The 18,380-nt window shown below is 43.1% G+C and overlaps 1 protein-coding gene across 2 annotated transcripts in view; it reads left to right on the top strand.

Annotated features, from left to right (window-relative positions):
- The window catches only part of LOC115207378 (rho guanine nucleotide exchange factor 3), a 114,325-nt gene that overhangs the window by 26,155 nt on the left and 69,790 nt on the right, over positions 1 to 18,380 (top strand). The window contains exons 2-3 of one of the 2 annotated variants that reach the window (XM_029774412.1): positions 4,484 to 4,550; positions 17,905 to 17,964. In XM_029774412.1, coding sequence (XP_029630272.1) covers positions 4,484 to 4,550; positions 17,905 to 17,964 — 127 coding nt within the window. Of the gene's footprint in view, positions 1 to 4,483; positions 4,551 to 13,136; positions 13,491 to 17,904; positions 17,965 to 18,380 lie in introns of those variants that run through there. The other variant, XM_029774415.1, reaches the window with a different exon arrangement.

Genomic DNA, 18,380 nt, shown 5'->3' with positions numbered 1-18,380 from the left:
ATGAGAGCACCAGCTGTTCAGGAAGACTGTGTGATCATGTTCTCCACAGGCGATGTGAGTAAGACCTTTAAACAGATCATCATTCACAAGGCCGCAGGGCCAGACAGATTACCAGGATGTGTACTGCGAGCATGCACTGACCAACTGGCAAGTGTCTTCATTGACATTTTTAACCTCTCCCTGTCCGAGTCTGCAATATTAGCATGTTTTAAGCAGACCTCCATAGTCCCTGTGCCCAAGAACACTAAGGTAACCTGCCTTAATGACTACCGACCCATAGCACTCACTTCTGTAGCCATGAAGTGCTTTGAAAGGCTGGTCATGGTTCACATCAACACCATTATCCCATAAACCCACTCCAATTTGCATACCGCCCTAACAGATACACAGATGATGCAATCTCTATTGCACTCCACACTGCCCTTTCCCACCTGGACAAAAGGAACACCTATGTGAGAATGCTATTCATTGACTGCAGCTCAGCGTTCAACAGCATAGTGCCCTCAAAGCTCATCAATAAGTTAAGGACCCTGGGACTAAACACCTCCCTCTGCAACTGGATCCTGGACTTCCTGACGGTCTGCCCCCAGGGGGTAAGGGTAGGTAGCAACACATCTGCAATGCTGATCCTCATCACAGGGGCCCCTCAGGGGAGCGTGCTCAGTCCCCTCCTGTACTCCCTGTTCACTCATGACTGCACGTCCAGGCACGACTCCAACACCATCATTAAGTTTGCCGATGGCACAACAGTGGTAGGCCTGATCACCGACAACGACGAGACAACCTATGGGGAGGAGGTTAGAGACCTGTCCGTGATGTGCCAAGACAACAACCTCTCCCTCAACGTGACCAATACAAAGGGGATGATTGTATACTACAAGAAAAAGAGGATTGAGCATGCATTTTCATTGACGGGGCTGTAGTGGAGCAGGTTGAGAACTTCAAGTTCCTTGGCGTCTACATCACCAACAAACTAACATGGTCCAAACACACCAAGACAGTCGTGAAGGGGGCACAACAAAACCTATTCCCCCTCAGGAGACTGAAAACATTTGGTATGGGTCCTCAGATCCTCATAAGGTTCTACAGCTGCACCATTGAGAGCATCCTGACTGGTTGCATCACTGCCTGGTATGGCAACTGCTCAGCCTCCGACTGCAAGGCACTACAGAGGGTAGTGCGTACGGCCCAGTACATCACTGTGGCAAAGCTTCCTGCCATCCAGGACCTCTATATCAGGCGGTGTCAGAGGAAGGCCCTAAAACCGTACCGGTGCGCCAAGTCTAGGTCCAAGAGGCTTCTAAACAGCTTCTACCTCCAAGCCTTAAGACTCCTGAACATCTAATCAAATGGCTACCAGACTATTTTCATTGCCCCCCCCCCCCTCCTTTTGCACCGCTGCTACTCTCTGTTGTTATCATCCATGCATAGTCACTTTACTAACTCTACCAACATGTACATATTATCTCGATTAACTGGTGCCCCCGCACATTGACTCGTTACCGGTGCCCCCCTGTATATAGTCTCACTATTGTTATTTTCCTGTTGCTCTTTAACTTTTTAGGGTATGGGGGCAGTATTTTTGATTTCGGATAAAAAGCGTGCCCAGAGTAAACTGCCTAATACTCGGGCCCAGAGTCAAATATTTGCATATTATTAGTAGATTTGGATAGAAAACACTCTGAAGTTTCTAACACTGTTTGAATGATGTCTGTGAGTATAACAGAACTCATATGGCAGGCAAAAACCTGAGAAAAATCCAAACCAGGAAGTGTGGAAATCTGAGAATTGTAGTTCTTCTTTTGAATCCCTATCGAAACTACAGTGTCTGTGGGGTCACGTTGCACTTCCTAAGGCTTCCATTGGCTGTCAACAGCCTTCAGAAAGTTTTTTCATCATTCTCCTGTTACTGTGCAGAGGATAGTAGCTCAGTCAATGAGTGGACTGCCTATGGACAAAGGGCTTGGTGATGTGCAATTCCGCGAGCGCGCCGTTCCTTATTTTTCTCCTGGAATGAATACGCTATTGTCCGGTTGGAATATTATCGATGTTTTATGTTAAAAATACCCTAAGGATTGATTGTAAACAACGTTTGTCATGTTTCTTTGACCGGTAATGGAACATTTTGACTTTTCGTCTCTGGTACTGCACTCGCGCGTTATGCCTTTGGATAGTGATCTGAACGCACAAACAAAACGGAGGTATTTGGACATAAATATGGAATATTTTGAACAAAACAAACATTTCTTGTGGAAGTAGGAGTCCTTGGAGTGCATTCTGACGAAGATCAGCAAAGGTAAGAGAATATTTATAATACTAATTCAGAGTTTTGTTGATGCCAGAACTTGGCGGGTAGCTGTATAGCTTGCTTCGATGGCTGAGCTATGTACTCAGAATATTGAACAATGTGCTTTCTCCGTAAAGTTATTTTGAAATCTGACAAAGCGGTTGCGTCAAGGAGTAGTGTATCTATAATTCTTTCAATAACTGTTGTAAATTTTATCAACGTTTATGATGAGTATTTTTGTAAATTGATGTGCACATTCACCGGAAGTTTTGGTGGGAATACTTTTTCTGAACATCACACGCCAATGTAAAATGCTGTTTTTGGATATAAATATGAACTTTATCGAGCAAAACATACATGTATTGTATAACATGAAGTCCTATGAGTGCCATCTGATGAAGATCATCAAAGGTTAGTGAATATTTTAGCTGTACTTTTGTTTTTTGTGATGCATGTCCTTGCTTGGAAAATGGCTGTGTGGATTTTCTTGTGAAGTTTATGTCCTAACATAATCTAATTTTATGCTTTCGCCGTAAAGCCTTTTTGAAATCGGACAATGTGGTTAGATTAACGAGAGTCTTATCTTTAAAATGGTGTAAAATAGTTGATTCTTTCAGAGAATGAAATTATGAGATTTTTGCTGTTTTGTATTTCGCGCCATGCTATTTCACTGGCTGTTGAATAGTGTGGGACGGTCACGTCCCACCTAGCCCAGATAAATTACTTGTTACTTTTATTTCTTATTCATATTTTTTAATTTGTAATTTTTTTAACTGTGTTGTTGGTTAAGAGCTTGTAAGTAAGTGAGGTTTACTACACCTGTTGTATTCAGCATTTCACTGTAAGGTCTACTACACCTGTTGTATTTGGTGCGTGTGACTAATAAAATTTGATTTGATTTGCGAAATTATTATTTCATTTTATAATATAGGACAAAACACACATCACAGCAAGAGAGAGACAACACAACACTACATAAAGAGAGACCTAAAACAACAACATAGCAAGGCAGCAACACATGACAAAACAGCATGTTAGCAACAGAACATGGCAGCACCACAACATGGTAGCAGCACAAAACATGGTACAAACATTATTGGGCACAGACAACTTATTTATTTATTTTTATTTCACCTTTATTTAACCAGATAGGCCAGTTGAGAACAAGTTCTCATTTACAACAACACAAAGGGCAAGAAGGTAGAGACAACAATACATCGCACAAAGCAGCCACAACTGTCAGTAAGAGTGTCCATGATTGAGTGTCCGCTATGTTACGTCTAGTCTATGAGACCAGGCTTGCTATCCACATAGCCTACTTTAAACTTCCTTCCCAGACATCAAGGCCTGCTGTAACCCTGTAGCACCTGTAGCCCGTCTAAACTTAACCACGCTGTCTCTCAGTCATTCCTATCGCCTGTGACTCAAACATGGCTTCGCAGCTTTGAACTCTTTAGTGCACTTTAAACTCACCATCACCAGATCCATGTAGATACATGGCTCTGACCACCACCATCGTCAGGCTTTGAAGTGTCCTGAATCACCAGTGAACCGTGCCCATCTTCAGACTCTCCGGACAACACCACTTCTCCCCTCTCCATTAGCCATTAAGGCCATAAAGGATTTAGAGTGTTTGTGTTTATGGATCTGGGTGTCAGTCGACTGTCTGTCTGTGAGTTTGTGTCTGTGCATGCGTGAGTGTGTGTGTGAGTGCGTGAGTGTGAGTGTGTGTGTGTGCATGTTTTTGTGTGCGTGCCTGTGTATGTGTGTGCATGCTTGCGTGTGTGCTTGTGTGTGTTTAGGATCCATCAGCTGCTTCCGGAAGTTCAAAGGGCCACACCACCACTACCAGGTTCATCTCCATTAATATTAACTGTGGGGTGATGTCATCTGTCTGGTCTCTGAGTGCCTGGCTGGATGTGATTAGAGGCTAGCTGGGCCGGAGCTTCTTTAGTGTCTTTTTTTACCTATCTGTGGTTTAATGGACAGACATTTACACTGCTTGTCTTTGTTGTCCTCTCCCTCTCCTCTCCTCTCCTCACCTCTCCTCTCCTCTCCTCTCCTCTCCTCTCCTCTCTTTATCTCCTCTCCTCTTCTCCTCCCTCCTCTCCTCTCTTCATCCCCTCTCCTCCTCTCCTTCTCTCCTCCTCTCCTCTTCTCTTCCTCTCCCTCTCCTCCTCTCCCCTCTTCTCTCAGGCCGACGCTGCAAAAAAAGAGCTGCTTCTCTTTGCTTCCCTCACCTGACAGCTGGATGTTCAGAGGGGTAAGTGGTTTACAATGTTATGTCTATTGTTAGTCAGCATCCGAATAGGGTTGTGTGTTTGGTCTGTGTGTTATTGCATGGTAAGATATGGTAGACAGGACCAGAGCCTTCTAGTTGGAATATATCCAAAGCCTTATATATTTGGAATATATTTGGAATATATTTGGAATATTACAATTTTAGCCTCTTTGGATGTGACTTCAGCTTTACCATGTTCACGTGGTGGCTGTAGGTCAGTTAGCTCAGGTCAGAGAGGCTGCCTATTTGAGGTCCTAGTAGCTGGAGGACTCCTGTCAATCAATGTAAACAGATCCTGTTCTGTGCTGCCTATCCTGTCCATGGCTTCTGGCCTCAGCTCAGTTCCCCCTCCTGCACATTGCTCTGACGCTAGCGCTGTGACAGAGACGGGGTCGGTTGGGCGAGCAGACAGTGAGTCTGGTGGTTGGAACAGCCAACACAAACAAGGCCAGCGGCTGGCACCTCGCTGGCATCTCACACCCAGAGATGAGCACTGGAATCCTGGACTGATTCAGTCGCTGGAGAGGAAAACAGAGCCCTGGCCTGACTTCCTTTCTTAGGTTAGATCACAACACTGTCAGTCTACTCTGCTGCATCAGAATTTTGTTGAAGATGAAAGTTTGTTTGAAATATCAGTATTTTATTGTAAAACCAACACGTTTTGGCAAATGCCTTTATTTGGGTCTGAAGCGTCTGAATGTTGTGTTGCACTTCAAGACTTTAAAGTTGTAAATATTCCAGATATTTCAGCTGGAGCCACGGCAACTGTAGATATAGATATCAAACACGTTTTATTACTTATTTTCTTCAGTAATTACTGAGTTCTTACGTGTTTCTTAATATATCATTCATGTAACATGAAAAGAACAACCCTGCTGGTGCCAAGTGGACCTATAACATTCTGGGGTCCTTTAGAATGTCGTCCAAGCACAGACCAGCACACTACTTTGGCTGTATTTCATTGCAGTTGCTTTTGATTGCATGACGTTTTTATTTGTGTTTGTGTGATTAAAACTGTCACAACAGTGACTGGTTTACATTGGCAGTGAGTGGATGCTTGATGGTATCAGATTGAAGCCTTATTGTCAGTGATTGTGCCAGGAAAGCACAGTGTCTTGTAAGGATAGAGGGTTGGTTTGTCTGGGAATGGGAGCGTGTGTGGCGGAGGAGGCAAAACACGAACAGGTTTCCAAAAAAGGACTTTGCCCAAATACAATGCTTCAGACACACACAGCCAGACCATTTACAGCAACCAATCTATCTTCTGCACTCTGGAGAATTTTCCAAAACAACTGCTTCTGGCTTTTTCTTCTGTCGAAATGTGCTGTTTGTTTCTAAAGAATTAAAGGTATTAATATAGGAAACATCTAGCTAGTTACACTTAACAAAAATATGAATGCAACATGCAACAATTTCAAAGATTTTACTGAGTCACAGTTCATATAAGGAAATCAGTAAATTTACATGGTCAACAGTGGCCTAGAGTTGATATTTCTAACATGGATTTCACATGGCTGAGAATAGAGATATGCATCTGTTGGTCACAGATACCCCCCCAAAAAAGGTGGGGGCGTGGATCAGAAAACCAGTCAGTATCTGGTGTGACCTCCTTTTGCCTCATCTCCTTCGCATAGAGTTGATCAGGCTGTTGATTGTGGCCTGTGGAATGTTGTCCCACTCCTCTTCAATGGCTGTGTGAAGTTGCTGGATATTGGTGGGAACTGGAATAAGCTGTTGTACACATCGATCCAGAGCATCTCAAACATGCTCAATGGGTGATATGTCTGGTGAGTATGCAGGCCTTGGAAGAACTGGGACATTTTCAGCTTACAGGAATTGTGTACAGATCCTTGTAACATGGGGCCGTACATTATCATGCTGAAACATGAGGTGATGGCAGCAGATGAATGGCACGACAATGGGCCTCAGGATCTCATCACGGTATCTCTGTGTATTCAAATTGCCATTGATACACTGCAATTCTGTTCGTTGTCCGTAGGTTATCCCTGCCCATACCATAACCCCACCGCCACCATGGTGCACTCAGTTCACGATGTTGACATCAGCAAACCGCTCGCCCACACAACGCCATACACGCTGTCTGCCATCTGCCAGGTACAGTTGAAACCGGGATTCATCCATGAAGAGTACACTTCTCCAGCGTGTCAGTAGTCATCGAAGGTGAGCAGTAACACATTGAAGTCGGTTACGACGACGAACTGCAGTCAGGTCAAGACCCTGGTGTGAACGATGAGCACGCAGATGAGCATCCCTGAGACGGTTTCTGACAGTTTGTGCAGAAATTCTTCAGTTGTGCAAACCCACATTTTCATCATCAGGTGGCTGGTCTCAGATGATCCTGCAGGTTAAGAAGCCAGATGTGGAGGTCCTGGGCTGGCGTGGTTACACGTGGTCTGTGATTGTGAGGGTATTGGGCATACTGCTAAATTCTCTAAAACGACATTGTAGGCGGCTTATGGTAAAGAAATGAACATTAAATTCTCAGCTCTGGTGGATATTCCTGCAGTCAGGATGCCAATTGCACGCTCCCTCAAAACTTCAGACGTCTGTGGCATTGTGTTGTGTGACAAAACTGCACATTTTAGAGTGGCCTTTTATTGTTCCAACACAAGGTGCACCTGTGTAATGATCATGCTGTTTAATCAGATTCTTGATATGCCACCACTGTCAATGTGGATGGATTATCTTAGCAAAGGAGAAATGCTCACTAACAGGGATGTAAACAAATTTGTGGCAAATATTTGAGAGAAATAAGCTTTTTTGTGCATATGGAACATTTCTGGGACTTTTTATTTCAGCTCATGAAACATGGGACCAACACTTTACATGTTGGGTTTATATTTGTGTTCAGTGTAGTTAGCACAAGGGCATATGGAGCACATTCCAAATAAATGATCAGAAGGCATTTACCCTCGCCTTATGCTAGCTAGCGTATAGTTCTTTGGCATTACTATTCACTGACACTCTTTTTTTGGAACCTACAACAAAACACTTTGTCAACTGAACTGAAAAGGGCTTGGTTTCCCTTTTGCTTGTCATTGTGTAATTTCAACAGGGCAGGCCACCCCTGGGACACACACACACACCAAGCTGACCAATTTGTCTTTGTGTTTTTCCTCGCTCGAGGCTGGCTGCGGGGTCACAGCCAAGTTGAGTGTGAATTAAATACAAAAGCATTAGCCACTACTCTGAGCGATGCTGTATCTATCTCAAGCAAAAGTCCTGACGAGAGATTACGATAAGGTATCCTATCTAAACACTGTACCAGGAACAGCTGCTTTCCTTCTGCCAGCAGTAGTTAGCTGTATAGTTGTTTAAATAAGCTGAATCATAGTGGAGGAATGAGCTTCTCTGTCTGGTCTGGTCTGGTTCTTCATTATGCCAGTGACTCTCACTACAGACTCTCAAAACCTCCTTTGTAATAATTATCCACTACTTACTTTGATTTACATGTTTTGAGTGTCTTGGATTTACGTTTACTATGTTACGTGTAGTCTATGAGACCAGGCTGGCCGTCCACAAAGTATACTTTTTTTTATACTATTTCTGTAAGTATGTGGTGAATTTTCAAAACTCTTAGTACAAAAGTCCAAACTGGTAACACTTGTAACATGTATATTTTATTGTGCATTCATTTTGTTTGGAGACATCTTTCACCACACAACACTTTATCCAAAATATACATGTACTGTGAAATACCATGAGAACATTGATCACCAAAACACAACATAATGATATCGTCTCAATGTAGTTGTTTAAGCAACCAGTTCATCCAATAGCAAAACATACAAGATACCTGTTTCAAAATTGCCCTTTCAATGTATGCAAAAGTACTGCAAATTACAGAACATTGTATTGTTTTCAAATTAGGCAATACACTTGCACAACCCATCAAAATTGACCCATCAAAAATGTTCATGTTTATCCCATTTGTGATCAAAGGTGTGATCATTGAAGACATCTTTCCAATTATTGATGCAAAAAATAAATGTATTGTTTAGATATATTTACAACATACAGTTGGCGTATTGTAATCAAATGAAACAAATGAAATGAATGAAAGAAACACAATGTTCAGCAGGCGTTAGTTTGCGTCGAGCCTGGCTTGAGAATTTGGCCATTGGGTCTCATCTACATGGCAGTAAATGTCCTCATTTTTCATGTCCCTTTAGTGAAAAACCTTTTGCCATAGAGAATCCAAACCTGACTTCAATCTGGATTGATGTCATTGCATGCCTCATCCATGACCTGAAGGAGAATGGTACGCTCGTAGGGATGGAGAACCTTCCGCCTGTATTGTTATCATGTATTGTAATTTACAGTATTGTATTGTAATGATATATTGTAGTTGTCCTGTCTGGCTAAGTTATTAAGAGCATGGAACTAGCAACACCAGAGTGGTGAGTTCTATTCTCACCGGGGTAATATACAAATGTACTGCATGTGGACTCACTGTTGCCACTTTGGACAAAAACACCTGCTACGTAAATGGCATATATTATGCTACTACAGTACTGTATTGGCCAATGCAACTTTAGTGAAGCAGTGTGACCCCCCCCCCAATCAGAAAGACCAGAGCAACTTCATGTTTGATACATGTTTACTGTATAGCGGATGCATTACATTTACGATCTCGTCAATATCAGATACAAAAACAAATCATAATAGTCCTAGTAGTACATTACAGTATCATATCATACTTTATATGTTTATCATTTACAAACATACATTTTCACTATGTAGTTCTCAAAATCTGTAGTAGACAAAAAACAGTTTAAAATCTGTAGTAGACAAAACCAGTTTAAAATCCAGGGGTTTACCAAATGGTTATGTGATTATCAATTAATTAGAGATTTACCAAATGGTTATGTGATTATCCATTAAGAGCAATCGGATTAAGTAATAGTAAAATGTATTTAACAAACGAGAAGAAAATCATAACAAAAGTAATGTGTGCATTACAATGTTAAAACCAATTACTTTATATGAACATGTATTGCAATGTGAAACGGGTAAGTTTGGTGAAAAAGGGAATGGATGATTGTGTGTGTGTGTTGTAGTCAATTGAAAATGTGCTTTGAGTTTTGAAACAACTGCCTTTTTGATGATCTGTTTGGAGTTTTGTACTAAGCGTTGGAAAATGCAACACATCCTTGTGTAAATTGCACCTAAGCGCTAGAAAAAAACTGTATTAGCAATTTGAAGCTATTAAAATCTTTCACTTTGATGGTGAACATTTGTGGGGGAAGGGGGAGGCTTTGGAGGACAGTTAATTTACATGATTTATTTTAGTTAAAAACCAATTTCTTTCGGCGTATAGCCCCCATTGGTGTACTTTTTGATAATTAAATGTCCTGTTCACTCTCACAGTACCATTAGCCCCTACAATGTCTCGTGATCTGAAGGATGTACATCATCATGGTATACAGTAAGTATCCTCACTTGAAGACACAGGGTGGGATGAAGACAGCTGTGTAAGTGGTTGACTATGTACCTCCATAGAGACTGGCTGACAGGGTATGTTTTATTTCAGTCTTTCCTTGCTCCTGGTACAGAACAGCACAGAACATGGGAGTAGTCCTCCCTACCTCCCTGTATCCTACCTCCCTCTTTCTGTCTGTCTGTTATTTCATAGCAGGGAGAGCTGGAGGGAAGATGATGCCGTTTTCCACTCATCAACTCACTCTGACTTGTTTTCCGATTTGTTAGCCACATAACACATTTACATCCAAATGTATTAGTAGTGCATAGTTCATACACTAAATACAAATGACTATTCATGATTATTCATAATATAATGAGTTACAATAAATCATTATGAAGTGTTGCTATCTTCTTTGTCCCAACACAACACTGTATCAAGTTTCAAGTTTTATTAATCATATTTATTTATCTCCAGGGTATGAACGTTCTGTTCCTTCAACCTGGAGATCAGGTTTAGAGGCTACAACTGCGGTCCCAAATGTCACCCCTATTCCCTACATAGTGCACTAGAGAATAGGGTGCCATTTATGTTCACTGCTGTTCTCACCAACTCTCTCCTCCACCATTTAAACTGACACTGAGTTCTAAAGCAACCTGTTCTGGCTAAAGGTTGCACCATTTCCCAATAAATAGCTGAGTTTGTACAATTTGTTACATTTTTCCTCTCATTTTAGTGTTATCGGAACTTTGTTCGCCTGACACATTGGTTTTCCCTGTTCCTATGAGTGTAATAAAGACTATTGAATGCTACCATATACAGTACCAGTCAAAAGTTTGGACACACATACTCATTCAAGGGTTTTTCCTTATTTTTACTCATTTCTACATTGTAGAATAATAGTGAGGATATCAAACTATGAAATAACACATATGGAATCATGTAGTAACCAAAAAAAGTGTTAAACAAATCAAAATATATTTTATATTTGAGATTCTTTAACGTAGCCATCCTTTGCCTTGATGACAGCTTTGCACACTCTTGGCATTCTATGTGTTATTTCAAAGTTTTGATGTCTTCACTATTATTCTACAATGCAGAAAAGAGCACAAATAAAGAAAAACCCTTGAATGAGTATGTGTGTCAAAACGTTTGACTGGTACTGTACTTCATTGCAACGTTTCAACCGGAGTTAACTGGGTGCAGTGATCTATTTTTCTCTAAGGATTTCTTTCCCCATGTGGAATTCCACCTGGGCGACGTGTGCAGTCTGGAGTTGGCAGCCACTGGTCGAGAGTCAGGCTCTACCTGGCACTTCCTGAAATCTTTTGCACCCTGCACCTGGATAATTGCTAGCTGTGTGTGTGCGTGTGTGTGTGTCTGTCTGTCTGTCTGTCTGTCTGTCTGTCTGTCTGTCTGTCTGTCTGTCTGTCTGTCTGTCTGTCTGTCTGTCTGTCTGTCTGTCTGTCTGTCTGTCTGTCTGTCTGTCGCTGTCTCTGTCTCTGTCTCTGTCTGTGTCTGTGTCTGTGTCTGCATGCGTGTGTGTGTGTGTGTTCACTACAGTTGAACTGTGTGGACCTGTTGTTTGTCCTTCTCCTAACTTTTAGAGTAACTTGCGGCAAATCTGGAAAATATTCTTGTAATCTTGGACCACAAGACTAGGACAACATGATAACATGTTGCTTCCAGTGAGGGTATCTAATGTTGTGGTCTAGCCTATACACTTTGTCAGCTATAGCATTAGCTCAAAAATCTACAAAATCTCATATTGATCAGCAAACACCTTGAGTGAGGTTTTCAGACAGGAATTGGATTGAAGCATTTAATATATATATATATATATATATATATATATATATATATATATATATAATTCTAGTGAATGCAGAATATCGATCAACACAAGAACGTTTTCAACTTGTGAAACATAAAACAAATGAATGAAATAAAACATTTTGGATTGAAGCATAAAGTAACAGTAGGTCAATGCGGCGACATCCTTAATGCTAATTACAGTTGGGGTTATTCAAATAGAACTTGTACTGCAGTTCGTAAAACACTTCAAAGTGGATGAAAGTGCACCTTCAGGGGCATATTTCAGACATGTATTTTATAACATGAGTTATTGTCAGATGACTACTACTGAACTTAATTTGTGGTGTCACCCTCAGTGTATCTTGCTGCAGCAAGCAGGTATTTTGAGAAAGTCACTCTTTACTGCTCCAAACTGTAGGCTATAAATCAGCTATACATGTTCTTGTTTTATCTTGTCTCAAGATGGTTTATGTAATCCACACGTACTTAAGTAATACACAGTTACACAGTGCATGTTTTTCGGACATATTTTCTTAAAGTTAAAGGTATAGTCTCAACCACTGTCGTCTTGAGGACTTCAGTCTTAGCTCTTTGTTATGCCCCCCCCCCCCCCCCCCCGCATTCAGGAAATACAGGAAATGCTTCCAGGAAGTTGTGACTCACTGTAGCGTCTTAGATTCCTGTTAGTTTCCTGTTAGCTTCCTGTTCTCACAAGCAACACTCTGTTAGGTGAACAACATCCTGTCATACACCTCCTGTACTGTAGGTAGTTAACTAAATACTTTACCATCCACTGCACAGTTGTTTCTTTCCCAAATTTGGGCAATGTTGTTATCAGGTTATCTGTGTCACCAGGGCTGGAATGACGAGTGATTGAAAGAAAACATTTATTCATTCCCATAAGGGAAATACATTGAATTTGATATGGAGTAAGATGTTCACATTGAATGTGATGGTAAACATTGGTTTGCAGGCTATAAAAGTATTTCACACTGTCACACATTTCTAACAGCATGGATTTTTTTCAGTGGAAATAAAGCTTTTAAGGCATGTAGTACTGCCAGTTCTTTATTGACCTCAGTAATGGGTGTGAGAAGTGGGCCACAGAACCTAATGGTCGTGAGGAGAGGGCAATAGCACTGCACCCCTAATATTGCTCTCTTTATCTGTGGCCAGAGACTGCATTGTCTGTCAGGCCGAGAGGTAGCAGGGCAGGAGGGTGGGCGGTGCACTAACTTTTCGGGCGAGAAGAAGAAAAAAACTGTGTGGTCTGTCGGCCTTTGTGACTCGTCAGGCCCGATATAGCATCAGCTCAGTTACTCCTCTCGCTACATCCTGTTGTGAAGCACCACGACTCGGCCTCGTCTGGCTGTCGCTCATGCATGGGGCTCTCTCTCTATCACACACTCAAACAGACACAGGCACATACGCACCTCCGTGGACCCTGTGTGTGAAGAGCAAGCTGGATGTGAGACCCTTGTTTCCTGGGCTAGCAGGGGAGCAGACTAGATCTGAGTCTGTGTGACCTGGGCTATCTGAAGAACGGGCTGGATCTGGGCTAGCAGTGGCCCTCAGTGGGAAAGGAAACCGTTAACGTGACTCTGGGGAGCAAACCGGCTCAGGGGTCCCTCATGATGGGGTGTTGTCTGTTTGTGCATCAGAAGGTGAGTAAGAGGAGAGGTCTTATAGGTACCAACCCTGCTCTGGAGGATAGTTATAGTGAGAGTCCTACCAGCGCTGCTCTGGAGGATAGTTATAGTGAGAGAGTCCTACCAACCCTGCTCTGGAGGATAGTTATAGTGAGAGTCCTACCAGCGCTGCTCTGGAGGATAGTTATAGTGAGAGAGTCCTACCAACCCTGTTCTGGAGGATAGTTATAGTGAGAGTCCTACCAGCGCTGCTCTGGAGGATAGTTATAGTGAGAGAGTCCTACCAACCCTGCTCTGGAGGATAGTTATAGTGAGAGTCCTACCAGCGCTGCTCTGGAGGATAGTTATAGTGAGAGAGTCCTACCAACCCTGCTCTGGAGGATAGTTATAGTGAGAGAGTCCTACCAGCGCTGCTCTGGAGGATAGTTATAGTGAGAGAGTCCTACCAGCCCTGCTCTGGAGGACAGTTATAGTGAGAGAGTCCTACCAGCCCTGCTCTGGAGGATAGTTATAGTGAGAGAATCCTACCAACCCTGTTCTGGAGGATAGTTATAGTGAGAGAGTCCTACCAACCCTGCTCTGGAGGATAGTTATAGTGAGAGAGTCCTACCAACCCTGCTCTGGAGGACAGTTATAGTGAGAGAGTCCTACCAACCCTGCTCTGGAGGACAGTTATAGTGAGAGAGTCCTACCAGCCCTGAAATGACCATGTCTTTTATATTTTTCTGTTTCAGCCTGCATTACAAGTTAAGCGATAGTTGAATTGCAAAACCTGTTGGAAGCCAAAATATTTATTGTCTCAAGGTATAATATTCTTTATTCAATTTTGAACATCCTCTGTAATGTATTAGTAGGTTATGCAAAAAAAAAATGGCATTGTCCAAGCACACACTACTTACTACCTTTTAGGACAGACCTGTCACATATTAGTGACATGAACAGGTCTTCACAACATCCTCTGGTCTGGAGGAAACAGAGGTAGTTTCACTGTATAGTCAAACAGAGAGCTAGTCACCATCTGTTGTGTCCCCATGCACTCAATGATCTGTATGATAAGGTGTGTGTGTGTGTGTGTGTGGGAAGACTCGTCACCTGTCACTCTTTACACAAAGTGTTACATGTTCCCTGGACCGGCTACACCTGCTGTGTCTCTAGAGCAAAGACGTGCCTTAATGTGAACTAGGCTGAGTGAATATAAACTAGTGAAACGTTTTGAAGCTAACACGTTCTTTATGTATGATTCTTTCTACGGGAAGAAAAGTATTTATTTTTACCTGGTGTTGGTCTACGAGATGGGGGCTGGGGGTTATAGAGCTTGGGAAGTTGCACTGGAAAAGGGCAGGGGGTTGGTGATGGAGAAGGGAAGGGGGTTGGTGATGGAGAAGGGAAGGGGGTTGGTGATGGAGAAGGGAAGGGGGTTGGTGATGGAGAAGGGAAGGGGGTTGGTGATGGAGAAGGGCAGGGGGTTGGTGATGGAGAAGGGAAGGGGGTTGGTGATGGAGAAGGGCAGGGGGTTGGTGATGGAGAAGGGCAGGGGGTTGGTGATGGAGAAGGGAAGGGGGTTGGTGATGGAGAAGGGAAGGGGGTTGGTGATGGAGAAGGGAAGGGGGTTGGTGATGGAGAAGGGAAGGGGGTTGGTGATGGAGAAGGGAAGGGGGTTGGTGATGGAGAAGGGAAGGGGGTTGGTGATGGAGAAGGGAAGGGGGTTGGTGATGGAGAAGGGAAGGGGGTTGGTGATGGAGAAGGGCAGGGGGTTGGTGATGGAGAAGGGAAGGGGGTTGGTGATGGAGAAGGGAAGGGGGTTGGTGATGGAGAAGGGAAGGGGGTTGGTGATGGAGAAGGGAAGGGGGTTGGTGATGGAGAAGGGAAGGGGGTTGGTGATGGAGAAGGGAAGGGGGTTGGTGATAGAGAAGGGAAGGGGTTTGGTGATGGAGAAGGGAAGGGGTTTGGTGATGGAGAAGGGAAGGGGGTTGGTGATGGAGAAGGGAAGGGGGTTGGTGATGGAGAAGGGAAGGGGGTTGGTGATGGAGAAAGGAAGGGGTTTGGTGATGGAGAAGGGAAGGGGGTTGGTGATGGAGAAGGGAAGGGGGTTGGTGATGGAGAAGGGAAGGGGGTTGGTGATGGAGAAAGGAAGGGGTTTGGTGATGGAGAAGGGAAGGGGGTTGGTGATGGAGAAGGGAAGGGGGTTGGTGATGGAGAAGGGAAGGGGTTTGGTGATGGAGAAGGGAAGGGGGTGGTGATGGAGAAGGGAAGGGGGTGGTGATGGAGAAAGGAAGGGGTTTGGTGATGGAGAAGGGAAGGGGGTGGTGATGGAGAAGGGAAGGGGGTGGTGATGGAGAAGGGAAGGGGGTGGTGATGGAGAAGGGAAGGGGGTGGTGATGGAGAAGGGAAGGGGTTTGGTGATGGAGAAGGGCAGGGGGTTGGTGATGGAGAAGGGCAGGGGGTTGGTGATGGAGAAAGGAAGGGGTTTGGTGATGGAGAAGGGAAGGGGGTTGGTGATGGAGAAAGGAAGGGGTTTGGTGATGGAGAAGGGAAGGGGGTTGGTGATGGAGAAGGGAAGGGGGTGGTGATGGAGAAGGGAAGGGGGTGGTGATGGAAATGGTGACAAGGGGTGATGCTGCTGAGTTGTTGACTCCAGACTTCATCATACTATCCATGTCAGAATGTCTCTGCAAACTAACTGTATATATATCAATATTTCAATATAGATCTGTCACTCAAATGTTAATGAAGAAATTTTAATCGTAAGATAAAGCTCTATGTAAAGTTTCACTATTATTTGGAAGTGAATCTTTCAGTTCCATGAACTATGACGGGTTTCCTCTCAGTCGAACCAGTTGTGTTTCTCTGAATGCTTAATAAGATTTCAAAAAATGATGACCTGGAGTAGTCAGTTTACCGGAAGACATTTACTCCAGAAACTACGGTGAAACTAAGGGCGCCAGTCATTTCCTATTAAGAAAAGTTTTTTCATCATGTGTAACATACATTCTCACTCATCATTATTCATGATCCATTCAGGACTATCCGTAATCATGGTAGCATCCACATTCATTTAGAAGTGTTTAGAAACATATTCTATTGTTATTTACAATAAAAGTGACTCCAAAATTAAATAAATTTCTATTGGGCACAAAATAATCTGAAACACAACCAAATCAAACAGCAAATGCATCCAACAAGTTTGTAGAGCCGCAAGCTTAATGGAATCATTGCGCACTGGGAACATGGGACCAAATGCTACATTTTGACTACTTTAATACACATGAAATTGTCCCAATACTTTTGGTCCCCTAAAATGGGGGACTACGTACAAAAAGTGCTGTCATTTTTTACTGAACTAACCTCATAGGCATTGTATCATTTTAAATCCAAAGTGCTGGAGTACAGAGCCAAAACAACAACAAAATGATCAAGGTCCCAATACTTTTGGAGCTCACTGTAAGTGTTTAGATACGTCTGTGCTACCAAGACTATTTGCATAGTCTCCGTTGGAGTGTGTTGTGATGTTCTGTTTTACAGTAGGAAGGATGTGTCATTGTCGTGTTCAGCTCAGCTCCCGAAAATATGTGTGCATCTGTGGAGACGTTGTGGAGACAATACACAAGCTTTGTGGAGAGATTTTTGTGCAGACAAACTCTCCGTTGTTTCAGGCCAAATATACATCAGTTGTACAACCTGTGTGTACCGTGTTGTACTGAGTTCACATACATAATCCATCTTTCTCTCTGTGCTTCCTGTGTTCCATTACATACATTGTTCAACTGCTCTCCCTGACCTCAGAGAAGCCCTGGTAGCCAAGCTGGAGAACACTTGTTGTCATGGAAATTAAACTGTTATAGGGCAACAATAATAACACACTACAGCCTGTGGAGAATACAATGCCAAGGAGAAGGAAACAGCGGATGGAATCCATTTAGACTAACTGCTGCTAGGCCTGTAAATATAGCAGCCTAGTTTATCTACTAAAATGGTTGGGGAAGAGCCAACTATTAAGTGCACCAATGATTGGCTTAATGTATGCTGGATTTCTGTTAGCCTTAGGCATATGCATGCTTCATTCCTATCAAAACTCTAAATCGGAGTATAAAAAATATAGAAAGAGTCTGTACCTCTTCTTCTCACTGGTCTCATAGCCTCCATATAGAAAGAGGGTGTGCCTCTTCTTCTCACTGGCCTCATAGCCTCCATATAGAAAGAGGCTGTACCTCTTCTTCTCACTGTCCTCATAGCCTCCATACCTTCATTTAACCTGTATCAATCACAAAAGACCCTAAAGGTTAGAAACCTCTTTTGGTTTTCACAGGTCAACCTGTAGCTTAGCAACTGTGTGAGGTAGTAAATTACTTTAATTCAGTTGCTCTCATGTTACTTAACTTCAATGGTCTCCCTAAAACTCACCCTTTGTGTTGTTATTGTGTGTTTACAGAAGAAGAGGAAACAGATGAGGGATGTGGACTCTCTCAGCCTGTGCAGCCTGGACATCAACGTGAGTACAGATTCATCTCAGAACACTGGATTTGTCTTCACCCCTCCTTTTCCACTCTATCGCTATCTCTCTGACATTAACTTGTTAGGACCATCTTAACCACCATCTTTGACTTATGGTCCCTCAGTTCTTACCTTTGTACGGTAGCTCCCCAGCTCCCATCTCTCCTCCCCTTACCGGTAAGTGATATTCTAAATTGGTGATAATAGGTGATTGAACAACACTGTTCAGGAGGGAGAACTCTCTGTCTCTCCCCTACCCCTCCCCTCTCTTTCTCTCTCTCCCTCTCTCTTTTTCTCTCTCTCCCTCTCTCTCTTTCTCTCTCTCCCTCTCTCTCTTTCTCTCTCTCCCTCTCTCTTTTTCTCTATGATCTGTGTGATGCAGACAACAACTTGCTTTTCTCTCTGGTCATTACG

Source organism: Salmo trutta, chromosome 14, assembly GCF_901001165.1.
Source record: "Salmo trutta chromosome 14, fSalTru1.1, whole genome shotgun sequence".
Lineage (NCBI taxonomy): Eukaryota > Metazoa > Chordata > Actinopteri > Salmoniformes > Salmonidae > Salmo > Salmo trutta.
This window is presented reverse-complemented; position numbering and strand designations above follow the sequence as displayed.